At 32.6% G+C, this 24,004-nt stretch overlaps 2 protein-coding genes across 2 annotated transcripts; both read right to left on the reverse strand.

Annotated features, from left to right (window-relative positions):
- Positions 1-266: 266 nt before the first annotated feature.
- On the reverse strand, positions 267-913 carry LOC110705787 (60S ribosomal protein L39-3). The gene is made up of 3 exons (XM_021883726.1): positions 801-913; positions 608-711; positions 267-519 (listed from the first exon to the last, which is right to left on the reverse strand). The coding sequence occupies exons 1-3, from the start codon at positions 801-803 to the stop codon at positions 471-473; spliced, it is 156 nt and encodes a 51-aa protein (XP_021739418.1). The 5' UTR covers positions 804-913; the 3' UTR covers positions 267-470.
- A 10,408-nt stretch (positions 914-11,321) lies between these two features.
- LOC110704786 (homogentisate geranylgeranyltransferase, chloroplastic-like) lies at positions 11,322-13,752 on the reverse strand. The gene is made up of 11 exons (XM_021882598.1): positions 13,411-13,752; positions 13,216-13,299; positions 12,932-13,006; positions 12,688-12,771; positions 12,514-12,603; positions 12,325-12,426; positions 12,144-12,239; positions 11,985-12,056; positions 11,717-11,812; positions 11,500-11,604; positions 11,322-11,363 (listed from the first exon to the last, which is right to left on the reverse strand). Exons 1-11 carry the CDS (start codon positions 13,750-13,752, stop codon positions 11,322-11,324), a joined length of 1,188 nt encoding a protein of 395 aa, XP_021738290.1.
- Between the last annotated feature and the right edge of the window lie 10,252 nt (positions 13,753-24,004).

A 24,004-nucleotide genomic window follows, 5' to 3' on the forward strand; every position in this document is an offset into this window, starting at 1 on the left:
GTTTAGTAGAACTACAGGAAGACAGAAAGAATATGGTTGCCAAGTGAGATCAACCAAGGACCTAAAGATTGAAAACGTAGACAAAACAAACTACAGGGTAGGTCTTAACTGCACAATATCGCAGGCTAATTCAATATGCAACAATAACTCTTCAAAACCACATAATCTGGATGATCACATAACAGAGTTCAAAAATTATTATTTTTTAGTAACAAACTATATCAAACCAATAAACTAAAGCATTTAACATATAGTAACAAAATATATTAAATCAATAAACTAAAACCCAACAAAATAGTCGTATTAATAGATAATTGCTATGAAAAGCATCTCATTACAGGGGTCCCAACAAAACTAAAGTATTGTCATTGTTATACGAAATGAAACCTTACATCATAATAATCCCCTTCAAAAAAAGCTACTACTGCAAAATTAAACCAAACAAGTGCAGAAACATTATGATTAACACCTTAGAACCCGAGCTTGGTACGGCGCCAGTGCCTTCTCTTCGCATTGTACCTACAAATATCCGACATTTAATCAATAAAACCACCGACTATTCCCCGAAAAACAACAAATTCAAAATCAATTTTAAATCAAAAGAAACCTGATGGTGTTGTCGGTACGCATACGGATCCAGTAAGGGATGGGACGGTTCTGCCTCATCTTCTTGGCGAGCTTCTTCTTGATCATGAATGACTTGTGGGACGGCTGCCATTAAAGAGACAGAGATAAACAGTAAGAATTTACAGAATTTAGATATTACAGAAGTTACAGGAGAGAGAAAGAGATTGAATTACCATGGTTGAAGGTTGAAGATGAGCCGCCGAATGCAGAGAGTTTGGGGAAGCCAAAGGAGAGATAAGAGAAACCCTAGAAATTGGAGGAAGTCTGAGCGCTGTGGATTTTGTAGCTTTTATAAGAGGGTTTTCAATTTAGGTTTTGGGCCATAAACCTACTCTTTGCTATTATGTTTGGCCCATTGTATAATGGGTCGTTTATGTGTTTCACAATGGTTAATGCTTCTTTTTTTTTTTTTTTTTTTTTTTTTTTTTGAAAAATGCTCCTTTTTTGTTAACGTTAGTAATCTACACATGAAATATTCAAATCATACTAATCCATATCATCATATAATAGAATAAGTCTTGTATGTGGCCACACGGTGTGACCACATTAATATATAAGAATAATCTTTATTTATTTATATATGAGTAACCCTATTTATTCGTAAGAGTAACCACATTTTGTCTATTAAAGAAACTCTAATTCATTATATGAGTAATATCAACTAATTTAGAAATAAGTAATTAACCCTTTTTTTCATTTAAGTAAATTACAAAAAAAAAAAAAAAAAAAAGTTAACCCCATTTGCTCATCACCGTAACCGCCTATAACTTAATTAATTGTCTTATTGTGAAGTGGCCACACCATGTGGTTAGCTACATATAAGAATTTGTGCATATGATATCAATTAAGTAGTTTGTTGTCATGGTTTATCTTAATATATACTTATGATTTTCAATTTTTGATTACTTTACAAAGATATACACATGAAATATTGAAGAAAAAAAAAATTAAAAGGGAATAAATCGCTAATTTGGTTTATATGTACAAATTATAATCGAAGCACGTGCAAAATACTTATGTTAGCGATTCTAAGCATGAATGCTTGTGGTTGATTCTTAGCGATGAAGTTAGAGTTGTAATTGTTAAGTAGAAAATTTGATATCCATAATGCAATTCAAAGGCGTTGGTAAATTTAATCAAGTATTGGACCGTTATCAGGTTTTAGGCATCCACCCTATATTAATCGGACACGGCTAAAATCTCAAAGTGTCTGTGTTGACATGACATGATATGACACGGTCACAGACACAAGATCCGTGTCCAACCCTTCATTGTACACTCGGGCACTTTCATTAAGAGTAGCAAAGAATAAGAGGAGAAGCATGAAACAAAAACAGATCTCATTCGAAGACCACCATTGATATAGAGAAGTAAATGGAGAGAAGAATACTTTTATTTATTAGGAGAATTTAATGAGAGAAAGAAGTAAATTAAAAAAATAGGGGCGACGTAATGAAAATTTTAAAGTTTTTCTAATATATAATTTATTTATATAAATTTAAGTGATGTACTGATGTGTCCCCGTATCGGTATTGAAATATCGGACAGAATTTTCGTGTCCAAAATTTTGAAACTTGTCAAATCAGACATTTGGACATGTGTCCATATGCAACACTTTTATTCAACATCCAAGGTAGCTTTACAAATCAACAATTTTAGACTTTTATTAAATTCAAATAGGACAAACTCCAATTTTTTTTTTTCCAACAATAAGTTGTTGCACCAGTCAACTAAATAATACGAGTAATGTAAGATTCATAACACCATATCAAAGCATAATCCATGATTCCATGGTGCTAGAAATAAAATTATGCAAACCAGTAATATAGCCACAAAAACATCCACGAAATTGAGAATTCACAACGCTTATAATGCCGTAATGAACTTATTAATGTACCCATGCAACAAGCTAAAAGTCCTAACAAATCTGCAAACAAACTTGTTATTACCACTGCATTTCTATATCATGCAAAAACATTTATAAATCATGTATAGTTTGAATATGTTGAATTGACTACCTTAATATTTTGATGATTGACATACATAAAACAAACTTTGACTAATGAGTGTTTAAGTCTTGGTTGAACAGAAGATTCGGGTACAAAAGCTAAATGTTCCAGAGTAGGAACAAAAGAGTTTGGAAGATTTGATGTTATTGGCAAGCTTTCAAGATCCTCACAAGCTTCAAATACTTAGTATATTACTGTACGCACTTGAGAAAAAAAAAGTATTGGAAGGAATTAAGAAGAAACTCGAAGTTCCTGAAGGAACCCGGAGTTCCCGAAAGAACTTGAAGAATGACTCAGAAAGGTTTTTAAACGGTAGTTTTTAAAACAGTTTTAAAGTCCTTGAAATAAGGAAGGAGTAAAATCAGTTGGAAAACATATATTTTAGAAATAAAATAAAAGATAAATAAGTCTTTAATTAGATAAATAATTCTTTAATTAGATAAATAATTCTTTAATTTAAAAAGATAAGTTTAATGTTTTTAAATTAAATAATTATTTAATTGCTTTTATCTTTTTAATTATTCTTGTAAAAATAAATTAGTATCTTTTAATAAATAATTTTCCTAACTGATTTTGACTCAGTTAAATCTTTTACCTTATTTTATGGAGTCACGTTGAAATTGAGAGAAGAATCAGTGAAGCCATGTCTCCACATTCCCTCAACGTACATCTTAACTTCCTAGTTATGGTGAACGTGGGATTGAGGGGGAAGTGGGAACATGGTTGAGATTTAGCATTTCTCTCTATATAAAGCAATCAACGTTGATGTTTGAAAGTGTGGAAGAACAATTTAAGTTTTCAGAGCATAAAAGTTTCTAAGTGTTTAAAGAGAAGTTTCTTCCATCCTTAAGTCTCTTAAGTGCAATAGGGAAATCCTTGTAATTACTTTGTAATTGGGATTGGGGTTGTGAGAGTTGTAAAGTGTGAGGCGTGAGAGAGTACTTCATAGTTCATACTATACAAGTGATTCGGAGTAAAATCACAAAGAGAGAGGAACTACGATTGAGGGATCGTAGTTTGGGAAACTTGAGTTCCTCACGGAACTTGAGTCTAGGCAGTGTATTAGTGAATGTAAATCATTTTTACATAGTGAATTTATTCATTGCCTATCTCGAGTGTCTTTTCTCTTAGTAGAAGATTTAATTCCGCAAAATTTTTCATAGTTTACAATTCACCCCCCCCCCCTTGTAGTATACATTGTTCTATCAATTGGTATCAGAGCAAGAAACTCTGTATAGCAGGAAACCCTGTCTAGTCAAGTTCCTGGAGAAACAATGTCTGAAGACGAGAGACTGGATGAAGGATACTCAACCCAACATCCTCCACTCTTCAATGGAAAATACTATTCATTCTGGAAGACGAAGATGGAGATCCTTATAAGGCCGAAAATCATCAGGTATGGCAAGTAATTAAAGTTGGTGATTATGAGGTCACTACAACTAACGCAAACAATGAGGTAATTCTTGAACCCATATCTGAATTTGATAAAGTAGACTTTGACAAAATGGAAGCATACCTCTGTTTGATGGCAAGACACGATCGATGACTCAAAAACTCATCAAGATGAGGTAAGCTTTATTGAACCAAATTATTTGAAGTCATTATCAAAAGGCAAATCTATTTCTTTACCTCTAGAAACACTAGATGACTTTAACGAAATATGCCGTAAAAAGGCCCAAAGTGAAAAGGCGTTGGAAATATGTAAAAATCATGTTAAACATTTAAATAGCTCTAGAACTGATGTACAGGGAAGTTTTTTTGATTTACTTGATAAAAACACCATGATGAAAGATTCCCTAAAAAGAGTCAAGAATGAAAATATTTTGTTAATTGTTGAATTGACTCAATACAAATTGTTATGCACCAATATTGATTCTAATAATGCTCTTCAATTGCCTTTAGTAACATTCAATGCTGATCTTGAAAAATTGAAGGAAGAATTACAGGTTACTAAAGATAAAAATGAAACCCTTGAAAAGGAACTAAAGAGAGCAAGAAAAAATAAGAGTGCAATCCACATGGGAGTTCCAAAGTGGATACTTGAAGCTCAAACCAAAAGGACATAAGGTTTGGGTTTCAACCACAAAAAGAAAAGTAGTGCTAAAAAGAAAAAGTATGTGGAACTTCCTAGTGAGACCGTGTGTTCCTTCTGTGGCAAGGCTGGACACAAAGATACTGAATGCAAAAGAAAGGAACTTAGGTCCACTAAAAATATAGCTTACGTATGCCAAAAGAAAGTTGAGTCTACTATGTCAACGCAGGAACCCATGAAAGATAGGGTTCCTGAAACTAACCCTTAGTTTCTTTTGCAGGTCGCAGTGAGGGGGAACAACCAATGGTACCTTGATAGTGGTTGTTCTAAGCACATGACAGGAGATGAACCTAGATTTCTCTCACTGACGACCTATATGGGAGGAACTGTGACCTTTGGTGATAATAAGAAAGGCAGCATTGTTGCCATAGGAAAAGTTGGAAGGTTAAGTTCCCAAGCTATTGATAATGTTCTAGTTGAGGGACTCAAACACAGTTTATTAAGTATCTCACAATTCTGTGACAAAGGTAACTCTGTAAGTTTTGATTCTGAAAAATGTAGCATCATACAAAATGACACAGGAAAGGTTCTATTGGAAGGAACTTGGAAAGGAAATACATATACTGTAGATCTTAATACAGTTTCAAAGAACCATCTAACTTGCCTTAGTGTCATTGAGGATGATCCTTTACTTTGGCATAAAAGTTTTGGTCATGCAAGTTTTTCACTAATTGATAAATTAAGAACAAGGAACTTGGTAGAAGGACTTCCTTCAATTAAGTTCCTATGTGATAAAATCTGTGATGCTTGTGTGAAAGGGAAGCAGGTTTGGTCATCCTTTAAATCCAAGAAGATGGTGAGTTCCACTAAACCTTTAGAATTAATTCATATGGATTTATGTGGTCTTATGAGAATTCAAAGTAGAAGTGGGAAGAAATATGTCTTAGTAATTGTTGATGATTATTCTAGATTCACATGGGTTATTTTTATGTCTAGTAAGGATGAGACTTTTGACGAGTTTGTTACATTTTCCAGGAGAATTCAAAAGTCAACAGGTCATCAACTGATACATCTTAGATCTGATCATGGCAATGAATTTGAAAATTATAAATTTGATGATTTATGCAGGGAACAAGGCTTGAGTCATAATTTTTCAGCCCCTAGAACTCCACAGCAAAATGGAGTTGTTGAAAGGAAGAACAGAACCTTAGAATACATGGCTCGAACCATGCTAATAGCAAGTGATCATCCAAGGAACTTCTGGGCATAAGCCGTAAATACAGCCTGTTATATAATAAATCGTGTCATGCTAAGGCCTATACTAAATAAGACACCCTATGAACTAATGAAAGGCAGAAAACCAAATATATCTCATCTGAGAGCATTTGGTTGTAAATGTTTTGTGCATAATAATGGTAAAAGGAACATAGGGAAATTTGATGAAAGGAGTGATGAAGCCGTATTTCTTGGTTATGCTACTAACAGTAAAGCTTATAGAGTTTACAACAAACGTACTATGTGTGTTGAGGAAAGTGTACATGTAATCTTTGATGAGACTAACCCTTTTCCATGTACACAGGAACATGAAGACTATGATTTTGAGATTGGTTTAATTCGCTCTCAAGATCAAGAAGAAGATACAGTAACATCAAATAAGCAGCCAACTCGAGTAAATGAAAATCAGGAGGAGGAACTGGATGTACATACTGAAGTTCCTCCACCAGAAAATCCTCAAAATGAAGAGAATGCTGAGAACCAAAATCAAGAAGAAAATGAGACAGAAGAAGCAGAAAGCTCAGAAAACAACATAAATCGAGTTCTTGCTCAAACCTTCCAGCCTAAACCCTGGAAGCACCAAAAGTCACACCCCCTGGATAAAATCATAAGTGACCTGAGCAAAGGAACTCAGACCAGATCTCAAATGAGGAACTTCTGTGCCTTCAATGCTTTTCTATCAACTCTTGAACCTCGCAATCATAAAGAAGCCTTAGAAGACCCTGACTGGATCGTTGCCATGCAAGAGGAACTAAATGAATTCGAAAGAAATCAGGTATGGCATCTTGAACCTAAGCCACTAGATAAAAAGGTCATAGGTTTAAAATGGGTCTTTCGAAACAAACTTGATGAATATGGTACAATTGTAAGAAATAAGGCTAGGTTGGTTGTAAAGGGATATAACCAACAGGAAGGTATTGATTTTGAGGAAACATTTGCTCCTGTTGCTAGACTTAAGGCTATTAGAATTTTAATATCTTTTGCTGCTTTTATGGGTTTTAAACTGTATCAGATGGATGTAAAATGTGCTTTTCTAAATGGTTTATTAAAAGAAATTGTTTACGTCGATCAACCCTCTGGATTCGAGAATCCAAATTTTCCAAACCATGTTTTTAAACTGATAAGGCTCTCTACGGGCTAAAACAAGCTCCAAGAGCATGGTACGAAAGATTGTCCAAGTTACTTTTGGAAAATGATTTTAAACGAGGAAAAATTGATAAAACTTTGTTTTTAAAATCTAAAGGAAACTCATCTTTTAGTTGTACAGATCTATGTTGATGATATTATATTTGGTGCAACTAATGAATCTTTGTGCAAGTACTTTGCTGATTTGATGTGCAGTGAGTTCCAAATGAGTATGATAGGGAACTCAACTTCTTTTTAGGACTGCAGATCAAACAAATATAATCTGGAATATAAATACATCAGCAAAAATATGTCAAGGAACTCCTGAAAAAGTATAACCTTGACAGCGCAAAGACTAACCACACACCTATGGGAACTAACTCTAGTTTAGACGAAGATCCCTCAGGAACTTGTGTGGACTAGACAAAGTACAGATGTATGATTGGTTCCTTACTATACTTAACTGCAAGTAGACTTGACATTTCTTTTAGTGTTGGTCTGTGTGCTAGGTTCCAATCAAACCCCAAAGAATCACATCTAACAGCCGTCAAGAGAATACTGAGATATCTCAAAGGAACTGACGACTTGAGTTTATTCTACCCGAGAAGTGACACATATGATCTTTATGGGTTTGCTGATGCTGACTATGCTGGGGATTTGGTAAATAAAAAAAGTACATTAGGTATGGTCCAATTCCTAGGTTCGTGTTTAGTTTCTTGGAGTTCCAAGTCCAAGTAACAGAATACAGTTGCTCTATCCACAGCAGAAGCAAAATACGTAGCAGCCGCTGCATGTTGCTCACAACTGTTGTGGATAAAACAACAATTACGTGATTTTGGCATAGTTCTTGAATGTGTTCCAATATACTGTGATAATACAAGTGCTATTTGCATATCAAAAGATCCAGTACATCATTCACGTGTAAAGCATATTCATGTTAGGCATCATTTCCTAAAAGACAATGTGGAAAAAGGCTCTATTAAATTAGAATTTGTACAAACTGAATATCAAATTGCTGACATTCTAACAAAGCCTTTGAGTAGAGAAAAATTCGAAAAGAAGCGATTGGAACTCGGAATGATAAAGCTGAACTGAGCAGTTCTTCTTGGAACCCCAAGGTATGTCTTAGTGAAACGACTGAGCATTGCTATATATAATCTTGGTGTGAAAAACATAATCTCGAATCTTGCAACGAAAGAGTGTGCAATTCTATTGAGTGTATGATCATATGATTATGTTGATGAAGAAGACAAATTGAGCCATGTTGTTTCCAAGTTCCTTTTGCTAAAGTAACAAACCTCTGTACATGATAACCAGTAAATTACCTCACGTAATTTACTGGCAAACTATTTAATTATTTTTCCTTTTATTCTTTATCTTTTTCTTATATTTTATTATTATCATTAATTTTCTTTTTATTTCCATAATTTTCTTATTGTAATCTTTTTCTAATTTTTTATTATCATTCTTCCTATTCAAAAATACAAAAATATTTGTTCTTACCTTATTTTCATCTTAATATCTTTATTAATCCTTTAAATTTATTTTTATCCTTTGTTTAATTTCTTATTTATGTTAAGTTATTGTTTGATGTGATTGCAAAATAAATTATCACCCACAATTACCCAAACCCACTTCTCCACTAAACCCAACTGTTACTTCACTTCACCACTACTTCATACACTCAACCCACATTCACTCCACCTAAATTCAACTCACCTAAAACCGTTAGTTCACCAAAATCATCCATCTTCACCTTTAGAAATTACCACCAAACCTCCATAAAACCCCACCATAAAAACCCAATCAAAACCCACCTTCAATTATCTTCTTCTTAGCCAATACAATGCAAATTACTTTCCCTGTATTAATGATCGTCCACCTTGAGTCATAAAGTAGAAAATGATGTAACAATTTTTGTTAAAAACCCGAGGGAACAAACTGAGGGAGAATCAAATATTGTTGAAGAAGATGAGGCCAAAAGAGTGGCTGATCTTTCTGAGGAGGAAGATGAGTTATCAGAGGAAGTTGATGGTGTTAAAAAAAAAAAAAAGGAAATACAGAGGAGGAAATGAGAGAAAAAGTTTAAGGGAGACTAAGGACCAGAAGGAGATAAAGGATATGATGGAGACAAAGGGATAAAGTTCACATAAACTTAATTGACCAATCTGACTCAGAGGACAAAAATCCCGATGCGGTTCCTAACCACCATGTTCCTTTTTCAAAAGAAACTTTGCCAAGTTCCTTATCATGACCTACCTAGTTTCTCACCATTTGACTTTTTGTGAATATCTACCCTAACCCAAACCTGAACAACCTCCACAACACCCTTAGCCTAAGCCTACATTACTTAGCCTCTTTTGCAATTTATATTGAACAGTGATGTTTTGTTTTAATTTTTATTTTCTGTTTTATCTTGCACTATTTTTTTTCTTTTGGTTTGTACTTAAGGAACTGGCTCTGTTTTCTCTTTGGAATTGATATTCTCATTTTGGTTACATATGATCTGTGTGCGCATGCTCGATTGTTCTTGAATTCAGATTTACTAATCCCTCAGTAGTTTAGTACTATATATAGCATGCTCTTTCTATTATTTTGATAAAGCCAAAAGGGGGAAAAGGAGAACAAACTCAGAAAGCAAGACTCAAACCGATTCCATTCAAGTCTTCATCATTTAAGCAAAGGTATAAATTTCACAATTTATTATTTTTATGAATACTTCTTTAAACTTAGTTTGTTTTATTGCTTTAATAATTTAATTGTTTTACTCAGTTATTGGTTACTCTAATTGTTTGGATGTCTATTTTGTTTAACTGAGTTTGTTTTTGTTTGTCATCATCAAAAAGGGGGAATATTGTTGAATTGACTACCTTAATATTTTGATGATTGACATACATAAAACAAACTTTGACTAATGAGTATTTAAGTCTTGGTTGAACAGAAGATTCAGGTACAAAAGCTAAATGTTCCGGAGTAGGAACAAAAGAGTTTGGAAGACTTGATGTTATTGGCAAGCTTTCAAGATCCTCACAAGCTTCAAATACTTAGTATATTACTGTACGCACTTGAGAAACAAAAGTATTGGAAGGAATTAAGAAGAAACTCGAAGTTCCTGAAGGAACTTAACGAATGACTCAAAAAGGTTTTTAAACGGTAGTTTTTAAAACAGTTTTAAAGTCCTTGAAATAAGGAAGGAGTAAAATCAGTCGGAAAAGATATATTTTAGAAATAAAATAAAAGATAAATAAGTTTTTAATTAGATAAATAATTCTTTAATTTAAAAAGATAAGTTTAATGTTTTTAAATTAAATAATTATTTAATTGCTTTTATCTTTTTAATTATTCTTGTAAAAATAAATAAGTATCTTTTAATAAATAATTTTCCTAACTGATTTTGACTCAATAAAATCTTTTACCTTATTTTATGGAGTCACGTTGAAATTGAGAGAAGAATCAGTGAAGCCATGTCTCCACATTCCCTCAACGTACATCTTAACTTCCTAGTTATGGTGAACGTGGGATTGAGGGGGAAGTGGGAACATGGTTGAGATTTAGCATTTCTCTCTATATAAAGCAATCAACGTTGATGTTTGAAAGTGTGGAAGAACAATTTAAGTTTTCTGAGCATAAAAGTTTCTAAGTGTTTAAAGAGAAGTTTCTTCCATCCTTAAGTCTCTTAAGTGCAATAGGGAAATCCTTGTAATTATTTTGTAATTGGGATTGGGGTTGTGAGAGTTGTAAAGTATGAGGCGTGAGAGAGTACTTCATAGTTCATACTATACAAGTGATTCGGAGTAGAATCACAAAGAGAGAGGAACTACGATTGAGGGATCGTAGTTTGGGAAACTTGAGTTCCTCACGGAACTTGAGTCTAGGCAGTATATTAGTGAATGTAAATCATTTTTACATAGTGAATTTATTCATTGCCTATCTCGAGTGTCTTTTCTCTTGGTAGAAGATTTAATTCCGCAAAATTTTCCATAGTTTACAATTCACCCCCCCTCTTGTAGTATACATTGTTCTATCAGAACACATTAAGCAAATCTTAACTACATAAGAAAAATGTCAAACTACAGACCTCACTGGCTTTCAAATTGTCTAAAATTGTAAACAAACTCAATTTCATAACAATCCAAACATCATACTAACTTTTAGTGATCTTGTAAGAGACTATAGAAAATGGTGTAAGTTGTCTTTGATTGATACAAAAAGTAACAAGTTCTCAGCATAGAATAGCTGCATTCGGGTTTTGCTTAGCCAATCAAAGGAATCAGGAAGTACTCTGCATAAAATAGCTGCAAATGCCAAAAATCACTGCTTAATAAAAAATGATCAATCCAAGTATTAGCAGTGTACATGTCCTGCTCCAGGTGTTTAATTTACTCGTGTCGATCTTATAAAATTACGTTCATATATGATCAATGTATGTACCTTCCAAATGAACATATAGAATGAGGTTATTGAAGCATTGTCTGCAAGGTCAACAGATTGTGCTCGTAGCAATAGGATAGCTGCTAATACAGAATGACCAAGTACCTACAGAAATTCAGAATTACATGACTACTCATAGATACTAACTTACTATTTACTAAGTACTTAACAATGTTTAGTACTGCATCAATAACATCATATAGTTGTAAACACATACAGTTGCAAGCTTGATAGGCAAGGATGATGAAGTAGCCCCTACAGCCACGGCAGATCCATACGCAGCAAGCAACATTTTAATGCAAAGCCAAAACACCTAAAAATTACATGTGTAATATCATACATATATAAGTTAATTATATTTAGACAGGGTATTTGGATGATATATAGACATGCTTCAAAAATCAAAACTATATCACTTCCTAAATAATGCTTTGAGACTTCTTTAGTCGTTAAATCAAATTTGCGCATACACCTAGTTAACAAACCTTTTCTTTCCCTAGTGTAACACTGAAGGATTGGATGCCAAAATGCTTATCACCATCGACATCTGGTAAGTCCTACAATACTCAAAGTTAATGAGAGGTCGTAAAACCTTTACAAAATTCAACAATGAAAATTTATTTGGAGCAATGAAAGGAGAATACCTTGAAGAGTGCAATGACTGTGGCAAAGAAACACATGAAAGTTGTTGCAAACATGACTGACCTCGTTAGCATTACTGGTCTTCCTAGCACATGTTTCTGCACATATTGAAGATTACCTTCTATCTAACAATATTATGGAGATGATTTATAAAAATACAAATGAGATGAATGTGATGTATACCTGAATGTGTATAAAGAAGGCAATTTGTACCACCATAGCCCTCACTATAACAATGCAAGCTGCTGCAAGAAATGGTTGCTTTTTCCATCTTAGCAGGGGACACTGCAGTTAATACTTATTAGGTCATTTTATATTTTTATGGCTCTATGTCGGACAGTACATGCTCTATCGTGTATTACATGTACTTACGTCGATTGAGTATGCACTTCCAAGGATAAAACTTGTAAGAAGGGCAATGGACAATGGAGGGGATTGAAAAGCAAATCCCATAGCAAAACTCTATAACATGAAAATTGTGATATAATTAAAGAGTTTATTGATCAAAGAATTTGGTTTTGAATTAATCAGGTTTGATTAAGTTACCAGTAGACAACATATTGATACAATAATTGATCCTGCTTCCATTGTAAACTCTCCCGAAGCAAGCGGAAGATCTGGCTTATTAACCTGAAATGGTTGACAAATGAAAAGTAGAAAACTAAAGGTTATAATACAAACTTAGGTGATGGCATGATTGCCAAATAAATATATAAGAACTTTTTTTTGTAATAAAGACGATCAATTTCAGGAGTAATATACTACTAATGAAAAAATAAGTTTGTGATACCTTGTCAACTTGTAAATCAAACAATTGATTTAGGCCAACAACATAAATATTCATCATTATTGATGGAACCAATGCCTGAGACACAAGAACACATTGTGTTACTCTTAATCTATATTTGTCACATCTTTGCTAATTGAGACGTTGATAGTGTAATTTGAACTAGTAATGTGTTGCAAGTCTAGCTTACGACTAATAGCTGAATCGGAAATTCGGAAGAAAGGTAGTAGTTACATTTCATATTGTTGGCTTAAACATCTAAAGCAAGCAAGCTAGATTAAGTATACCTTCAACAAACCAACAAAGAACTCAAGGGACAAATCAGCAATTGATTCAATCGGAAGAAGGGAGACTGATGTTACACCTATTATCTGCAGGAAAAAAAAAAAAAAAAAAAAAAAAAAAGTAAAATCATACATAACAAGCTTCAATTACGAAAGCAAAATTATTGTTGATGGTTATGGAGTATCAGTTAAACATACCGTGCCAATAATAGTATGAGGGCGACTAAAGCGATAAAATGCATTCAGTTGCTTATAGAGGTGGGTGAAGAAGGTAGAAAAATTATCATCATCATCTTTAGAAATAGTAGCATCAGTTGTGAAGGGCAAACTTAGCCTTTTCACTAGCCTCTTTTTGGCATGTAAGACCTTGTTTTGTGAGAAACTTAGCCTTTTCTCACTAATGCAATTGTTGGTAGCAAAATTGTTAGTAGTCTTTATTCGTCGGCAATGAAATCTTAAGGAATTTTCGGTATATCCATGATAACAAAGAGCCCTCGAATGTTGGCTAGGAACCCCAATCAACTGAGCACATGTTTTCATTGTTATGAAAGTAAGTTAAACTAAACTTGCACCTGGAAAATAATGAGTAACGAGTTAGCTAAGCTCGATCTAGGGGTAATCCAATGTTGTTTACATCTACTCATCATCGAAACTTGAACTCAAGGTAAGCTTGAATCATCAAATATTAAAAGAAACTATAACCACAAGTTGATGTTATCAAATGTTTTATAGTAAGTTAAAATGTTATTGTTATTCACTAATCATAACTTGTACATTGCAATGAGCTTAGTTTATTGTTATACCATGCTGAGCTCGAGTAACTCAAGAGCGAGTCACGAGTGATCTAAGCTAATTATCAACCTTCAACGTACCTACATTGTCACAAAACTCGCAATGGAAGCAGCCACATAAAAACTGGCTAATGTATGTAATTTAAAATGGCAAAATGTAATTACTTTTGTACGGAGTACATTGTTCCAAAATCAAAATTGAATTAATGTCAAAACCAATATGTAACATTTCAAAGGTAGATAAATTGCCAAGTTATAGAAAACCCCGTGTTACACCAATACTACTCTCCCACTTACAATAACATTTCGTTAAATTGATGATTATGTTTATAATCGACATTTTTTTTTCTAAAAAAGCCTTAATTATAAAATTGCAAAAGATCCTTGTGAATAAAATAAACATAACAGAATGATTAGGTTAATTTTTTTAATCGCTAATCCTCCATTCTAATGTTTTAGACTCCCAACTAAATCAAAAATAAAATCAAAACTTCGCAATTCAAATGATTAAGACATAACAAAGTAAAATTATTTTAGTATGATGTTAATTAAAAAATATGAGGGATATATACAGACCTTTGTTGACGCAACAAATTGGAGTTGAGTGAAGCATTTCCTCCTCAACTTTCTTCTCAGTTTATTGAGATTGTAAACTTGTGTGCGCAAACATCAATTGAGAATTAGTCATTAACTAACAATGTTTTTTTGTGAAACATCTACTGTTCACACTACTGTGGAAAAGAAATCTAATACTACCATAAATAGAAAATAACATTTTTTTTTTTGAATAGAAATAGAAAATAGAAAATAGCATTATTGGCCCAATATATGATCATCCCAAAAATCTAGCACTACCATAAATGGAAAATAACGTTATTGGCCCAAGTTGTGATCATCCCAAAAATTAATTTAGGCCCATTAATTTTTTATTTTTATTTTTTGACGGGAATTTAGGCCCATTAAATAAGATTTCCTTCCTTTGACTCTTCTGGTTTATAATGTGATTTTTGTATTTAAAATATTATTTTATAATTTAAGAGCATGTTTGGTTAGTGTGTCTATTGGATTGGAAATAGATTCGATTAAACCGAGACCGTTATCGAGTGTTTGGTTAGAAGGCATGGTAACCATTATCATTATCATTTGTTACTTGTCAAAAACTTAGGGTAATAAATACCCTTACCCTCCTCAAACACAAACAAAGGGAGTAAAATTTAACTAATTTCTTTTCATAGTTAAACCAAACAAATGAAAAGACAGTAGTTAAATAATTCCTTTCTTCCTTCTTATCTGTTTCCTTTCCATTCTGTTTCCATTATCCGAACCAAATGCCCCTAAATTGTAATTTGGTTACAAACTTTTCCAACTTACCAAGTGAGCATGATTAATAGCTTAATCAAAAATATAATTTTCATGAAGGCCCACAAGTCATTTTTTTAGCGAGTCACAATTAGAGCTGTCAAAAGCTGACCCGACCCGAAATACCGACCCGAACCCGATTATTAACCGACCCGTCTAAGCCCGGAAAAATGATGACCCGAACCCGATATGACCCGACCTGAAACTAATCCGAGTATTTGAGACCCGAACCCGAACATGAACCGACCTGGAGATGACCCGACCAGAATATAACCCGTAAAATATTGACTTGAATCGAACCCGACCTGAACCGAAATTGACCCAAACCCGTTTTAACCCGTCAAAACCCGAATTTAACCCGACTTATTCCTAACCCGACCCGAATTTAACCCGACCTATTACTAACCCGACCCGAATTTAACCCGACCTATTACTAACTCGACCCGAAATTCAATCCGATTTGTCACTAACCCGACCCGAAATCAACCCGACTTGTTATTGACCCGAAATTAACTAGCAATCTAGGATTACGTCATATCTTCTTTTTTTTTCCCTAATTCTATGAGTTATTTTCCTATTTAAGCTTATTCAAATATTTTCAACTAAATACTCTATTATCAAATGTATTACAATTTATATGTCTCAAAAAAACCTATAAAAATTTATGAATACCACTACTTTTTGGATGCATGTGCATTCTTTATTTAAATTTAGTAATTACGATTTACGAATACTACTACTTTTTAAGTGCAAGTTCATTCTATATTTTAATTAAGCAATTATGGTTTACGAATACTACTACTTTGTAGGTGCATGTGCATTAATGTAGTCAATTACGGTTTACAAATACTATTTGACCTTAGGCTTGTTTGTTTTATCTTATATTTTATAAATAAAATAAAAAAAAAATATCAAATAAAAAAAAGTTCAAAAAAAATAATAATTTCGTATAATGATTGACTGCGAGCATGAGTATATGACAATGACCCAATGATAATCTGACCCAAATAATTTACCTGTACCTGATCATGACTTGACTTGTCTGGACTCGAGAAAGTGGTGACCCGAACTAGAGTTGTTAAAAGGCTTTTATTGGTCTTTTATTTTTCTAATTTTATTATTCATTTGCATATTTAATCTTATTTAAATGTTTTAAATAATGCCATTTAAATGTTTTAAAAAAATTCCATTAAAAAAAACGTGAACTCGGATATGAACTTATAAAAAATAAATAAGTTTAGATAATTTCAAATAAAATAAGTTTAGAAATAAAAAATTATTGTATTTTAACTTATCTAAACTAAACCTATTTTATCCGAATTTATATGAACTTATTGTATTTTATTTAAACATGTCATCTCGAATATGAACTTATCTGAAATTGTTATCCCTAAAATGAGTGGAATCAATGTGAATAGATTAGAATAGGGTTTGAACTTATCTTCTAAAAATCTAAACTAAACCTATCTGATTGGAATTAATATGAACTTATTATGTAGATCTTATCTAAACTTATTAGAACTTATTACCTTGTATTTAAACTTATCTGAAATTATTTCTCTTACAATAAATGAAGTAATTGATAATGATTAAACCGTGAATGTCATTACATGAACTGTTAACAAACCGACCCAAAAAAAGTACCCGAACCTGATATGACCCGACTTGAAATCAACCCGATACCCAGATTAACCCAATATTGAGACCCGAACCCGAACATGAACTGACTTGGAAATGATCCGACCTGATTATAACCTGCAATTTTTTTACTTGAACCAAACCCGAACATGACCCGCTTGTAAATGACCAGACCTGATTGTAACCCGCAAATAATTGACTTGAACCGAACCCGACTTGAACCTGAGAATGACCCGACCTGATTATAACCCGCAAATTATTGACTTGAACCGAACCCGACTCAAACCCGAGAATGACCTGACCTGATTATAACCCGCAAATTATTGACTTGAACCGAACCTGACTCGAACCCGAGAATGTCCCAAACCCGTTTTAACCCGTGAAAACCCGAATTAAACCCGACCTATTATTCATCCGACCCGAATGTAACCCGACCTGTTATTAACCCGACCTAAACCCGACCCAAACCCTATAAGATGTATGACCCGACGTTACCCGACTCAAGCATGACCCAACCCGAACCCGACCCGTATAGGTTACGACATTAATCCGAAATGACCCGACCCGAGTTAACCCGACCCACACTTACCCGACCCAAATCCAACCTGTTTACCCGAATTGACAGCTCTAGTCACAATAAACATAATAGATGAAAGTTGATTCCAAATTTGGAATACCACCCTCTAAAATGTAACTAGTTAAATTAATAGACATCCACACAAGCCATTCTTTGTGCTTAGCCCAAACAACCAAATATGTGTTGCAATTAGTGCTATGCGGTATAGTTCCAAATACTATTGCTGGATTGTGTTTTGCATCAAATGTCAGCCATTAGTATATCGAATCGTAATAGCCTCTTCGCTTTTACAAGGATAAAAAAATGAATACAATCTTTTTAATTGAATCGTTATTTTTTTTTGGGTTTTTCTAAGCTATACTCATAAAGTAGTTAAGTTTTTAAGGCGTACCTATACTTTTTCAAGTTTCTAAGCCGTGTCTTTCAACTGCTTATCAATATTAAAATGTACCCTTATTAGTTGTTTAAAAGTTAATTGAGAGTGTGATTTTTTTGCTACAGTTTTCGTTATTAGGGTTGCGGTGGCTAAAATTTCTTTCTCCTATCATTTCCTTACCTTTTAATCTTTTATCATATTTTTATTAAATTTATAGTTAACTTTAGGTGACGTGGAAATCCTAAGGAGGGTACCATTCATTAATGGTAATGAGTTGAGGGGCACAACTTAGAAACTCGACTACTTTAGGGGCATATCTTAGAAAAACCCTTCATTTTTTTATGTCCAACTAATTATGAAATCAATCAATTATATATTACTAAAGGCGAATCTAAAGAGACACTTAACAACATTATACTAAAAAAAATTTCCGCCAAAAGTATTTGTTTTTAAAAAAAATTCTTACTATAACTAACAATTATTGTATCTAAATAATGAAATTTGCTTTACATAAAATCTAACTAAACTTTCTATAATATTAAAATGTTCATTATAACTATTATTATATGTGGTTATTTTTTTAATATCTATCTGTAACTATATACTAAAGACGATTAAAAATAACACAGGTCGGTTAAAAAAATCCTGGCATAAAATTTCAGTGTTATATAAGAAATATGTAATTTACTAGAATATTTTCCTTCATGCTTTACCTTTATAGATTTGTAAACAATTATTGAACTACATACAAATTATTGTAAACCTCTACAGAGTATAAATTTTAGTATAAACGTGCATTACACAAGATTTAAACTAGTTATATGCTAAATAGAAAGGTAAAATTATAATCTAAAACATTTCTTAAACTGCTACGTATATTGTCTTATTTATGCTCCTTTTTTTAATCAATAGAAAGGAAAAATAAAAAATAAAAAAATCTAAGTCATTTGCCCAAGTCTTTTCTTCTAAAAAAAGGTTAAGAATTGAACTGATGATATCTACAATGGTCCAGTCCAAATTTAGAAGTCATGATGGGGCCTTGGTTGATTGGTCCGAAATGATTTTCATGAACCTTTTCACTATGTTTGGATAACAATAGTGAAAGGAAAGGGAGGGAAAGAGAAAAGAAGGAAGGGAAAGGGAGGGAAAGGGAAAAGAGGGAAGGGAAAGGGAGGTGAGGGGAGGGGAGGGAGAAGACAACCTTCCATTTTCTTTCTAAATCTCTCCAACAATGGAAGGATTTGGTTTATTAAAAGGGGAAGGAAAATAAATCCTCCCGATTCCCTCCCCTTCCCTCCTTGCATAAGGTATCCAAACAAAGGATGATGCATCCTTTCTTTTCTCTTCTCTTCATTTCCCTCTATTTCTCACTATCCAAACATAGTGTGTTTAAAATTTAAGGTTGTAATAGTGTAATATGTCAATATTGTATGACTTAATTTTCTTTTTGGTTTCTCACCAAACAAATATCTAGCCCAATCACCCTCAACCCTATTTCAAAAGGAAGATGAAAACTCATTTTTAAATGGGTAAAATAAGTGATGGATACAAGTCGGATGAAGAGTGAAATTTTGGTCCAACACTAGAGAAGGAAGTCCCATGAGGTCCAGGTAAGGGTCTAAAAATTTTAGATCCTAATGACCCTACGAGTTCAGGATATGAATGAAAAATTTTGAATCCGCGTATTACTTAAATTTTATCCAGAACATGAAACAATATGCAAACTCGATCATTTTTAATTGTCTAACCGTTAAGCGATTCATATATAGTCTACCGATTAGATCAGCTAGTGTACACAAAAAATTTCCATGAGTCATTAGTTACTCATTATTAGTCAAAAATAGACAATTGATAGCATGTGGGTACGATGTAAAAATACAATCACATGTTCCCACATGGGAAAGTATGGTAACATACTAACATTTAGTAACAATGAGAGGAAATCGAATAAGACATAATAACATCATCAACAATTGAAACTCACAAAATCTTACAAGAAGCCAAACAATCAATATATATGAATGTGGAATGTGAGTATGTTCAGAAAAATTAGATTTATGTTCATAGAAATATATATAGATAACATACCAATGATTTGGCTTCCCGGTACAACTAAAAAAGAAGTCCTTGTTTTAGAAGACACTTGTTGAAAGTATTTTGGCCCTTTTTCAGGTAGCACTAGCATGCATGCATGCCATAAAAAAAACCTTTAGTTTAATTTTATAATTAGTATTTATTTCTTTTCTTTTATGAATTATGTATATTCCAAATTAATAAAGGTAAAATTTTGGCTTTTTGGAATTTTGTGTGACTCACTTGATCCAAGGCGTGCAACCTTACCTAAAAAGGACAATCATTAAAATTATTAAGCTATTTATAATTATTAGTATTTGTGGAAAATTGCTATATAATGTTGCCTCATTCAACCAAGTATTTCTCAATAATTTGGTCTAATGATATCCCCCGGTTGGTGCATTGTATGGACATCAATTTTAATTATACAAGTTTGATTGGATTAGCTATATATGTGATTTTATTCTATTGGTCGATTGTTTTGTCTTACATTTTAGGAATTGGCAAATGTTAGCTAATTTCCACATTCTTGAAAGTTGTTTGTTTAATCGCGAAAAGTAAATTTTTATGTGGGAGATTTTTATAATTACTTATGAATCATTAATCATCTATAGGCTATTAAGAGACTTTCCGTATTTTGTGGAAGTTGTAACATTCCACAATATATACTTTCATGTGTTAATGTTAATCTTTGACAACCAAAATAACTCTGAATTCATTTTTTATATTCCTAATTTCTAGAAATTTCTACTTTTTGTGTAATTTTAATGTCAATTTGATTAAACTTTTATGTGTTAATAAAAACAATGTGGAGGTATGAAGTTTATACTTGGCTTCCTAATGTAGAGATAATGAAAGCTGCTCAAGCATACAACTTTTTCATAAGGGGAAAAAGGCTTCATAAACAATTTTTAATAAATATTTGGGCATTAATAATACATCTATTAAATATTTCATAAACCCATTTTATATGTTAAGCAGCCCATAATTAGCATGTGCTATATCCTAAATATATCTCTTATAAGTATGTACTACATCATTAAGCAACCTTTCCCGTGAATAAGCTACATATAATTAGTTGATTTCATTACTATTATTGCATAATTTAGTATTAATACGTGTAAAATTTATATTAAAAATGATTCGAATTTGTGAATAAGTGACCTAGTTTTGAATTAAAAAGACTTCTGATTGTATGCACTATATTATTACTATGCATATACATCATGATTGGGTTCACTATAATTGGTTTTGACTACTTTTTATTTTTGTTTTTCTGAAGAAGATTTTTATTAACACCTTTATTGACTTTTATGAGACGTAGTGTTTCGCTTTCACTAGCAATGTTGTAAAACGATGGAGATTAATCACTTACATATATATTCATGCGGATTCCCCATATCGGAGGAGTGGGACTCAATTTTCTAGTTAGCTAAAAACTATATAGTATGTACTTATATAGTAATATAAGGCTGCCGTCTATTGATTAATTTTATGCACAAACATATTCACACATAATTGTTTGAAATAAAGTTGATGAAGTACCATACCTAGCTTTTCTTTTAGTTGGAAACGTGATTTTGCATAGTAGCATATATATTATGCAAACGTTTAGGCTTTCTTTTGCGTTTGTTTCGGACTCTTTTAATTTTGTAGGGTAAAAATGTCACTCGAGTCATTGAGTGGCCGGTAGAACACACTTGTACAATTATCATCAGATCATGATCATCTTTGAGAAAGTACATATCAATTACATTATGAATTCTTCAACCATATAAGTAATGCAAAGTTAAGTATTATACTTAGTATGATATTGCTAATATTCCATGTTAGTATCATTTCACAAATTAAAGCGCGTATTACAAGTTTACGTGCATGTTACAAGTTTACGTGCATGTTACAAGTTGTTGTGAAGAAACACATTGAAAATAATAGTCCTAAACTTTTTTTTATCTTTTATGTTCTCCTTTATTTCTTTCCGCTATTTGAAAACTCATATGATTACAATGTAACCTAGCCATCTTGTTATGTGGTGAAGAAAAATTCTAGAGCTTTCCGTACATGATGACACTAGTTCAATTGTTCAAAAACTTCATGATGCTAAACTCACTAACATGCATGCTATGATTTAACCACATTTGCTAAAATAAAGTGAGAGATGATGATATAATATATAATGATGCAAGTAACTTTAATTTTATTATATAATCAATGTGGGGAACAAATTTGATATGGGAACAGGCTTATAATCATGATCTCAGCTCCACTGAGGTGAACCTAAACAAAAAGAGAGTTTACCGAACTACACAAAGAAAACCTATTTTTTTGAGACATAAAAGAGAATGAAGACCAAGGAGACTCACACTGCACAGTAAAATCTTGATTTTTTTAGCCATAAACAAAAATAGTTTGGGTGAGGTTATTATATTTTATATTGTTAAATAGGATCGATAAAAAGTAGATTGAAAGTCTTACTATCTAAGCTATATATTGTATCGGGAATAAATAAATACACAACCTTATAAAATTTCATACGGAATAGTAACATATTTATGTTTCAAATACATAGATCTTTAAAAGTTTCATGCGCTCTTTATATCACGGATTGATCTCTATTAAATAAGTCAAATTTGCCAAATTTGGATCACTTGGAAGTAAACGAGTAAGTGGAATTCACCCAATCAGTAGAATGCATATACAATAATTCGTACTCAGAGCGCAGTGTTTAAGGTTTGAGATCGATTACCTCTGAATATTAATTAAACGGTAAAGGGCCAAAAAAATCGGGATGTCATTTGCAGACGACAAAAAATTGAGACCTTTGTTGAAGTTATATAGTAGTAAGTCACTATCGTTTAGAAAAAGGTTTACTCTATAAGTAGAATGAAAGTTACAGCAAGGGGGGTAAAACAATCCAATCCATAATCACCTAGTGATCCCCATGTTATGGTAAAAAGGTTGTTATGATTTGCTAAATTTGCTATTCAATCCTAGTCTTTGCTTGTCTTCTCAATTAATAACACTAGTCATCAACTAATGTCCATAAATTACCCCAAGTTGTACAAGCTGGATTTAATAATACTCCGAATTTTCTAGTAAGTTGTGTCTTTTAAACTTTTGCATACTCCTAAAACTTGTTAAAAAAAAACATTTAAATTAAGCTACTTTCTCTGTTTTCATCTTAGCCTCCATGCCATACGGACATATGGCAATATTGAAAGTAATTTGTAAAAAGGGAATACTATTTTCTTAGGCCGTTTTATATAAGAAAGAGGAAACCTAATTCGACGCTCAATCCAACATTTTGAGTAATTAGGAATATCATGTGACTGGCTTATGTCTAACAGACCTTTGGCCATTTTAAATAAGAACGGGAATAGGTAATTCAATGCTCAATTCAACTTTAATTAGCGCACAATTAGGAGTTTCCTGTGGCTAGCTTAGGTCTAGACTAATACAGTATCTAGATCTCTAATCAATGATCACTATCAACACACTAAGCAAAAATTAGAAAGTAAGAAATGTCACATTCATAAATCCGACCACTTTGTAAAGAGTTGCAATCCAAAACCACAACTAGTCTAATAGTCTACAAAGCCTATTTCGGGCATCCCATACCACACAAAATATTTCATGTATCTTTACCATATTATTTCCCAACAATTATTCAAAAGGTTTTCCGTTTTCAAAACACTACCAAACCCACGGAAAATTGGTTGTCCCCTCTTTTGTCTTAAGGAATATCAAACATAGATTACCTCAATGATTCAATTAACATAATTAAGATGAACATGTCATTTGTCATGTCTTCAATTTCCTTTGATTTGTTTAGCATCTTATAATGTTAACAACCCGACCCTTCATTAGGAAAACACTAATAGTGTAATGATCTTTTTTAATACTTCGTTAATTTATTTTATTCTTTCAATAATAGATATGATTCTAATTCATGGTAACCATTTAGGTCAAATCCTCTTC

The sequence above is a fragment of the Chenopodium quinoa genome, unplaced genomic scaffold (assembly GCF_001683475.1).
Source record: "Chenopodium quinoa cultivar QQ74 unplaced genomic scaffold, ASM168347v1, whole genome shotgun sequence".
In the NCBI taxonomy this organism is placed as follows: Eukaryota; Viridiplantae; Streptophyta; class Magnoliopsida; order Caryophyllales; family Amaranthaceae; genus Chenopodium; species Chenopodium quinoa.